Genomic DNA, 8616 nt, shown 5'->3' on the forward strand with positions numbered 1-8616 from the left:
AAATAAATTAAAAAAAAAAAAGAACTGAACAGTAAATTCTGAGCGTAAAAAAAAAAAAAAGAACTCTCTTATTTAAACAAAAGAGGGAGGTGCTGCAGGAAGGTTTTCAGCTAGTTACTACCTGCCTTCTGGGGCGTGGCCTCATAGACTATTTACCCAAATGTTGAAGCATGTCTGGCCCTTCTCTCCTCTCCCCTGATTCCTGTTTGCTCTTTTGGATTGTTTGGATCCTATCTCCATCCACCATTCAAGCAGAGAATCCTGATTTGTAAATTTTCCCCTAAAGTAAATAACCATCTAAATATCCATCTCTTGGTTCTGAGCTAGTGCAGGGTTTCTTTTAAGCCTCTGATCTCTCCACCATCATGGCCATCTCTTTTTTCTTCTTCTGCCAAGCCTAAATTCTCCTATTTTTTACTCTCCCTGCCCAGAAGTCCTGCCTATACCTCCTCCTTAGACTAACCAGGTACCTTAGGCAGGCAAGGTGAAACAGCAACACATCTTCCCATAGTTAAACAAATATTCCATAGCACAACGAAATGGCTTCTTGGGTGAAGGCATTTGCTCCCAAGTCAGACGACTGAAGTCTGATCCCCAGACCCTCTCAGTCAAGGGAGGTGTCACTCATATGTACCGAAGCACACATGTTTCCCATCTCACATAAAAACTAATTTAAAAAAAAAAAGCTGAAAAAAAGGCTCATCAGTTAAGAGTATTGGCTGCTTTTGCAGCAAACCCAGGTTCAGTTCCCAGAATCCACATAGCAACTCAAAATTGTCTGGAACTCCAGTTTCAGGGGATCTGACACCCTCCTCTGACTTCCTTGGGCACCAAACATGTACACAGTGCTCTTACACACAAGTGGGAAGGACGCTCATAAAATAAAAATAAATTCCTTTTTAAAAAAATTCTAGCACAGGCTGGGTGGCAGTGGCCCTCAACTTTAATCCCAGCAGTCAGGAGACACAAGTGGGAAGGACGCTCATAAAATAAAAATAAATTCCTTTTTAAAAAAATTCTAGCACAGGCTGGGTGGCAGTGGCCCTCAACTTTAATCCCAGCAGTCAGGAGGCAGAGGCAGGCAGATCTTCATGAGTTCAAGGCCAGCCTGATCTACAGAGTGAATCCCAGGACAGTCAGGGATACACAGAGGAAACCCTGTCTCAAAAAGCCAAAAACCAACCAAACAGTTAACTGCCTAGGCCTTTTCCTAGTCAAAAGTCTGCAGTTTTTCTCACCAGAAACCCGTGTACAACCTTAGTGGCTTTCTGGGTTTTTGTTTGTTTCTTTTTTTTTTTCCTTTTCCTTATAGGTTATAATCTCATCCAAGTCCCCACCAGAACCAGTCTATAAACTCGGTTATCCAAATGAGTGAAGGGCAGTGAGCTGGCTCGGTAGGGAAAGGCAGTACTGCCAAGAACCTGAGTTCTGTCTTTGGGTTCCGCTTGGTGTCAGGAGAGACCCCACTCCTCCAAGATACCCTCTGACCTCCACTTGTACACAAACCTTTGGAGCTGTAAGGAGAGCCACCCAGTGGTGCATAAGGCTGATGCTCACACACACACATCCCGGCCTCCTCCTTGGTAAGTCGTCACCCTTGCGTGGGTCCTGTTTCCCACTGAGCACCTCTCCTCAGTGACCTGTTTCAAGTCTATATTAAAACATCTTTCATGAAATTTCTAGCTCTGGTTTATAAGCCCAAATTCTTTTCTTCATGGAAGCCACCAACCCCTGTTGGGTCCCAGTACAGGTCACTGCGAGGTGACGCTAATGCCTCAGTCTGGGGGTGGTGTTGTGTGTCTTTAATTCTAGAGAGCGGTGCAGTGGCAGGAGGACACTGTGAGTTTGAGGCTAGCCTGATCTACATAGAGAGTTCCAGACCAAACGGGGCTACACAGTGAGACGCTGTCTCAAACACAAATTCAACAATAAAAATAAAGGCTCAAGCTGCTGAGGGTGACAGCTTGGCCTTGTGTCTCTGTCCCATACTCTTGACATCTCATCTTTGGCTTTCAAGGGGAATATTTCCCGGAAACTGGGAGCATGGGCTCAAGCCTGTCATCCCAGCTACTTGGAAGGACTGCAGGTTGGCCAGCTTGGACGAAGGACTAAGACCTGTCTCAAAAGTAAAAGAGCTCAGGTGTGGCTCAGTGGTGGAGCCCCTGCCTAGAATCCCCCAGTAGGGGGCTGGGGTGTGGCCCAGTGGTAGAGCCCCTGCCTAGAATCCCCCAGTGGGGTCTGGGGTGAGGCTCAGTGGTAGAGCCCCTGTCTAGAACCCCCTAGTGAGGGGCTGGGGTGTGGCTCAATGTTTTCTCTGTGTTGCTTAGGATGAGACCGGTGCCTTGCTCTAGCCTTGAGCTCCCCCCTCCCCCAGAAGTCTCTTCCTGATGCTGTCATTGAGGCCTGTCTTCTGGCCTCAGTGACTAGAGCGTCTCACTCAAAACCAGATCAGCTCCCTGCCTCAATTGAGTAGACCCCGGCCCTCCCCACGTGAGCTGCTCACCAGAAGTTCTGTGATGTCAGGGTCCTCGGGAGCCCAGGGTGTTGTAGGGGAAGCAGGTGGCCCTGGCAGAGCCAGTGGACCACTGTCCTCTGTGGTAGAGTCTGTGCCTGACGAGTCGGGCTCCATAGCAGTCAGGTTGAGCAAGGACACGTTGGTGCAGGCTGAGGACCGCTTGAGGTTCAGGCACCAGTGGGACATCCGGGGCTCTACCCTGCAGGTGACCCAGGAGATGGTGGGGATTGGGTGCTGGAGGGAGGAGCGGGGCTTATGTCCACTGAGGCCACCGGACCCCCTGCTTCTTTCGGCTACTGTCTACTGTCGCCCTGCTGCCCGCTTTCACTTCCTGCTCAGTCCCCATTGCCTGTGTTCTTCCATCACCATCACTCCGCCCTCTCCTCCTGATGCTCCCTTCAACCCACTGCCTTCCCGTCCCTCTTCCTTGCCCCGCCTTTCCCTCCAGCACCCATGCTTTGCTGTAGGCAGCGTTGGGCAGTAGGCCTATCACTAACAGGGTGCAGGAAACCCACCCATGGAAGGACACGGCCTTCTTTTTCTTAGTGATCCCCTTGGTAGGGCTGGTCACTCCCCCTGGAGCCTCGGGGACCAGCTGGGCGCAGCTCTCGACCCCCGCAGGTGGGTCCCCCGCCTCATGGATTTCTTTGGATTGCCAGATAGTCTTCACCACCACACTTGCCATGGCGCGGGGGGGGGCCTGCTCCCAGGGGGAGACTCACCATCTACTGTGCCCGCCCCCCACCCCCGGCTCTCAGGGTCCCCTAGCTCCTGGCCTGGGTCACAAAGGGCCTAACCACTGTGTCAGAGGGAGGGGCATGAGGGAGAACAGGTGTTGACTCAGGGTGACCCTGCAAACCTCAGTGGACTCTTCCAGGTCGGGTTCTGGTTCTAAAGCTCCCTCATTCGGGTCCAGAGCACCCAGTGGGCTGGAAACCCTGCAACCAGCTCTGGGACCCAGAATCAGGTCCTATCCTGCTTCATGCCTTGCCTGAAATCTGAGAGACATAACGGGATCATTTCCAAGGCCTTCCCTGGAATACTTGGTGTTCTGTGGAGGTCTGGGAGGCAGAGTTGGGAAGAGAAACCCCAAGAAAAAGATGCCAGCTCTGGAAGTGTCACAGGGAGAGTCAAGAGAAGTCATGGCATATGTCACAACTCCTCAGCCTGTGTTTTAGGGGATTTAGGCTTCATACTGTGTGTGAATTTTACCTGTCAAAAAAGAACCCAAGCCAGGCAGTGGCGGCATATGCCTTTAATCCCAGCACTCCAGAAGCAGAGGCAGACGTATCTCTCTAAATTCAAGGCCGACCTGGTCTACAGGGTTAGAATACCTGCTCGGGCACTCTCATGAAGAACTGGGTTCCACCCCAGCACTGGAGAGCTGGAGGCAGCAAGATCATGAGTTTAGGATCATCCTCAGCTACATAGTTTGAAGCCAACCAGTACGAAGATTTAGGGATGATACTATTTGATTACTCAGAGTGAAATAAAGTGTGAGGAGGGTCCTTGTGAGAATGGTCTACTTTTTTGTTTTGTTTTTTAAAGATTTATTTAATTTTGTACACAGTATTCTGTCTGCACATATGCCTGCAGGCCAGAAGAAGGCATCAGATCTTGTTATAGATGGTTGTGAGCCACCATGTGGGTGCTGGGAATTGAACTCAGGTCCTCTGGAAGAGCAGTCAGTGCTTTTAACCACTGAGCCATCTCTCTAGCCCCTACATCTAGTTTTTTAATTAACTCACTTAAGTGATGGGTGTTTTTCCTGAGTGTATGTCTGTGCATAGCATGTGTGCCTAGTGCCTAGGGAGGCCAGACGGTGTCAGATACACTGGGACTGGAGTGGCAGACAGTTGTTAGCTGTTACGTGGGTTCTGGGACTCAAACCCGGGTCATCTGGAAAAGCAGCCAGTGTTCCTAATGACGTCTGTATGCTTGATTTATTTTTTAAATTTTTTTTAATATTTATTTATTTATTATGTATACAATATTCTGTCTGCATGTATGTCTGCAGGCCAGAAGAGGGCACCAGAGCTCATTACAGATGGTTGTGAGCCACCATGTGGTTGCTGGGAATTGAACTCAGGACCTTTGGAAGAGCAGGCAATGCTCTTAACCTCTGAGCCATCTCTCCAGCCCTTAAATTTTTTTTTTTTAATATTTATTTATTATGTATACAATGTTCTGTCTGTATGCCTACAGGCCAGAAGAGGGCGCCAGACCCCATTACAGATGGTTGTGAGCCACCATGTGGTTGCTGGGAATTGAACTCGGGACCTTTGGAAGACCAGGCAATGCTCTTAACCACTGAGCCATCTCTCCAGCCCCTATTTTTTTAATTTTGTGTGCACTGGTGTCTCATGTGCATGTGTTTCTGTGTGAGGATCAGATCCCCTGGAACTGGAGTTACACAGACAGCTGCAAGCTGCCATGTTGGTGCTGGGAACTGAGCCCCAGTCGTCTGGAAGAGCAGCCAGTGCTTTTCACTGCTCGCTCTCCAAACCCCTTGTTTTGTTTTGTATGTGCATTGGTGCTTTGCCTGCACGCATGTCTGTGCAAGGGTGTCAGCCCCTAGGACTGGAATTATAGACAGTTTTGCCCCCTGGATGAGCAGTCAGTGCTCTTAACCACTGAGCCATCTCTCCAGCCCATTTGCTTGATTTTTAAAGACAGGTTCCCAGCCGGGCGGTGGTGACGCACGCCTTTAATCCCAGCACTTGGGAAGCAGAGGTAGGCGGATCTCTGTGAGTTCGAGACCAACCTGGTCTACAAGAGCTAGTTCTAGGACAGGCTCCAAAACCACAGAGAAACCCTGTCTCGAAAAACAAACAAAAAAAAAAAGACAGGCTCCCATTATGTAATCCTGGCTGGCTTCAAATTATAGAAAGATATGCCTGTCTTTGCCTCCAAAGTGCTGAGTTTAAAGGTGTGTGCCATCATGCCTAGTCTTTTCTGGGTTTTAGATTTTTTATTTATGGGGCTGAAAAGATGGCTTAGCAGTTGAGACCACCTGGGTTCAATTCCCAGCACCTACATGTCACCACTTTAACTCCAGTTCCAGGGGATCCACCCCCCCACAGGCATACATGTAGTCAAAACACCGACACACATATAAAATAAAAATAAAGATAAATCCCTTAAAATATATCTATTATGTGTGCACATTCGTCCATGGTGTGGGGGCCAGAAGACAGCTAGTGGGAACTCGTTTTCCTTCTTGTACTATGTAGGTTCCAGGGGTCAAACCCAGGTGATTGCACTTGTCAACAAGCACCTGACGACCTGCTAAGCCACCTTGCTGGCCAGTTTGTTCTGACACAAGGTCTTATTACACAGTTGAAGATGGAATCAAACTCATGGCAATCTTTTTGCCAGTTTTCCGAGCAGCTGAGAAGATGGGACGGTCCTACCACAACTAACTGTACTTGGAATTTTGGGTTTAGGTCCTTCCCAGGCCCGAGAGCCTCTCTGGCTGTTTTCTGCAACTCCACCATCTGGAGGGGTCAACCAGTATGTAGAATGACTGCTCTGGGATGGTACAGTATCTTAATGCCTTCACAAAGGATTTCCAGTGGCTGGGACAGGACCTCATTGTTCATAGGGACACCCATATTACCAAAGGAGTTAATTCCACTTGTTTCTTGTTATTTTGTTGAAAATTTGGCAGGTATACATAGAAATTACATGAGTCCCTCCCATTCTACTTCCAGTGGACATCCCTACTGTCACTCATGGGTGACAATGAATCCTTGCAACAGGTACATAGGCCAATTCTGAGGGTGACTGTCGGGGACCATCCACCCCAGCCTTCATGGCCAGGAGAGAGATGATCTGTGAGGGGTGAAGAATAAAATTTGCTGTGGGAAATGTTTTGGTACACTGTAAAGAGTTGTGGGAAATGTTTGGTACACTGTAAAGAGTTAAACTCGTATTGGTTTAATAAAACGTTGATTGGCCAGTAGCCAGGCAGAAAGTATAGGTGGGGCAACCAGACTAGGAGAATTCTGGGAAGAGAAAAAGCAAGCACGCAGTCACCAACCAGATGCAGAGGAACCAAGATGAGAATGGCTTACTGGTAAAAGGTACCAATCACGTGCCTAAACATAGACAAGAATTATGGGTTTAAGTTGTAAGATCTAGTTAATAATAACCCTGAGCTAGTAGGCAGAACAGTTTATAATTAATATAAGCCTCTGTGGGTTCTTTGGGGGGGGGGAACTGAATGACTATGGGATTGGGTGGGACAGAAATTTGCATTTACAAAAACTCAAGACAGTACCATATTTTCAGGTGCTGACCCAGGCCATCCAGGGACTGATTTCATGATTTAGCTACACCGAAATTCCCTTTCAAAGTAGCAAAAACCTGTGATCTTTACAATAAGAATGAATTCTGCCTGGATAGGGTGGCACACACCTTTAATCCCAGTACTCTGGAGGCAGAGGCAATGGATCTCTGAGTTTGAGGGCAGCCTGGTCTACAAATCGAGTTCCAGTACAGCCAGGGCTACACACAGAGAAACCCTGCCTTGAAAAACAAAAACAAAATAAAACCAAAAAAAAAAAAAAAGGAGAAAGAAAAAAAGAAGAATGAACTTTAAGCAGGGGGGTGGTGGTGCACCCTTTTAATCCCAGCACTAAGGCGTCAGAGGAGGAGGACCTCTGAGTTCAAGGCCAGCCTGGTCTACAGAGTGAGTTCCGGACAGCCAGGGCTACAGAGTGAGTTCTAGGACAGCCGGGGCTGTACAGAGGAAACCCTGTCTCGACTCCTCCCCCAATAAAGGGTTCTCCTGGCTAGGGCCTGAGCTGATAAGGGTAATTGTAAGAATAGATTCTGCTGGTGGAGAACGCAAAGCACATGGGACCTATTTCATAGGGATGTGTTCTGTTCACTGAGAGAGAAAGCCCAGGATATTGGTGGGGGATGGCTCCTAACCACACAGGGTTTTTTGACGACATCACTTCAACATTCCAGAGATGGGGCATCATTCATTTCTTCTATTGAAGAATGGGCGTTTCTCAACGCTGACTCTAAGCTGTGCTTCCGATAGATGGCGCTGCTGGGTTTGGTAGAAAGCCTACCGGGCTCCTTACCCTGCCGTCTGCTGGGCCTCATAAAGCGAGCCTGTGAGCTGGGAGTGGTGGCACTCGGGAGACAGAGGTGGGTGGATCTCTGTGATTCCACGCCTGCCTGGTGTACATAGTGGCTCTCTCTCTGTGGCTGTGTGCTCCCGTCTACCCTGGAGGGACCCTGGAATCAGGAAGGCCTTTCTTTATACCCAGAACTCAGTCACTCCACTTGCCTCTACCAGGCTGCCTGAGCAGAGAATCAGAAGCGATATTCTACTAGCTAACTAGGGACAGGTTTCAGATATTCTTGGGACACTTTATGTTCCTTCTTCACACACTTCCATGGAGGATTAGTTCAGTTTCCACTGCTCATCTGTGTCCTTACGTGCCTTTAGTATTTAGAAGCTCTGCAGAAAACAGACATTCTGAATTGTTCTTTTTTTGGCAATACTGGGGATTGAACCCAGCATTTGGTGTATTAGGCAAGTGCTCTACCACTGAAACACACCCCCAGCCCCCCACTGGGGGATTCTAGGCAGGGGCACTACCAGTGAGACATAACCCCAGTCCCTCACTGGGGGATTCTAGGCAGGGACTTTTGTTTGTTTTTTAGTTTTTTTTTTTTGTTTTGTTTTTGTTTTTTGAGACAAGGTTTCTCTGTAGCTTTGGAGCCTGTCCTAGAACTAGCTCTTGTGGACCAGGCTGGCCTCGAACTCATAGAGATCTGCCTGCCTCTCCTCCTGAGTGCTGGGATTAAAGGCTTACACCACCACCACCACTGCAAGGCAGGGGCTTTATCTCCGACCACACCCCAACCACTTGGGATTTCCAGGCAGAGAAGCTCTACCCCTGAGCCACACCCCCAGTCCCTCTCTGGGAGATTCAAGGCTACATTCTTGTTCTTTCTTTCTTTCTTTCTTTCTTTCTTTCTTTCTTTCTTTCTTTCTTCTTTCCTTCCTTCCTTCCTTCCTTCCTTCCTTCCTTCCTTCCTTCCTCCCTCCCTCTCCCTCTCCCTCTCCCCTCCCCTCC

The 8616-nt window shown here is 48.6% G+C and overlaps 1 protein-coding gene across 1 annotated transcript in view; it reads right to left on the reverse strand.

Moving 5' to 3' along the window:
• The window catches only part of Tsks (testis specific serine kinase substrate), a 36411-nt gene extending 33211 nt beyond the window's left edge, over window positions 1-3200 (reverse strand). The window contains exons 1-2 of the mRNA XM_026789140.1: window positions 3031-3200; window positions 2504-2714 (exon numbers count right to left, since the gene is read on the reverse strand). Of these exons, the coding sequence (XP_026644941.1) occupies window positions 2504-2714; window positions 3031-3200 (381 nt within the window). The remainder of the gene's footprint in view (window positions 1-2503; window positions 2715-3030) is intronic.
• Between the last annotated feature and the right edge of the window lie 5416 nt (window positions 3201-8616).

The sequence above is a fragment of the Microtus ochrogaster genome, unplaced genomic scaffold (genome assembly GCF_000317375.1).
Source record: "Microtus ochrogaster isolate Prairie Vole_2 unplaced genomic scaffold, MicOch1.0 UNK14, whole genome shotgun sequence".
NCBI lineage: Eukaryota > Metazoa > Chordata > Mammalia > Rodentia > Cricetidae > Microtus > Microtus ochrogaster.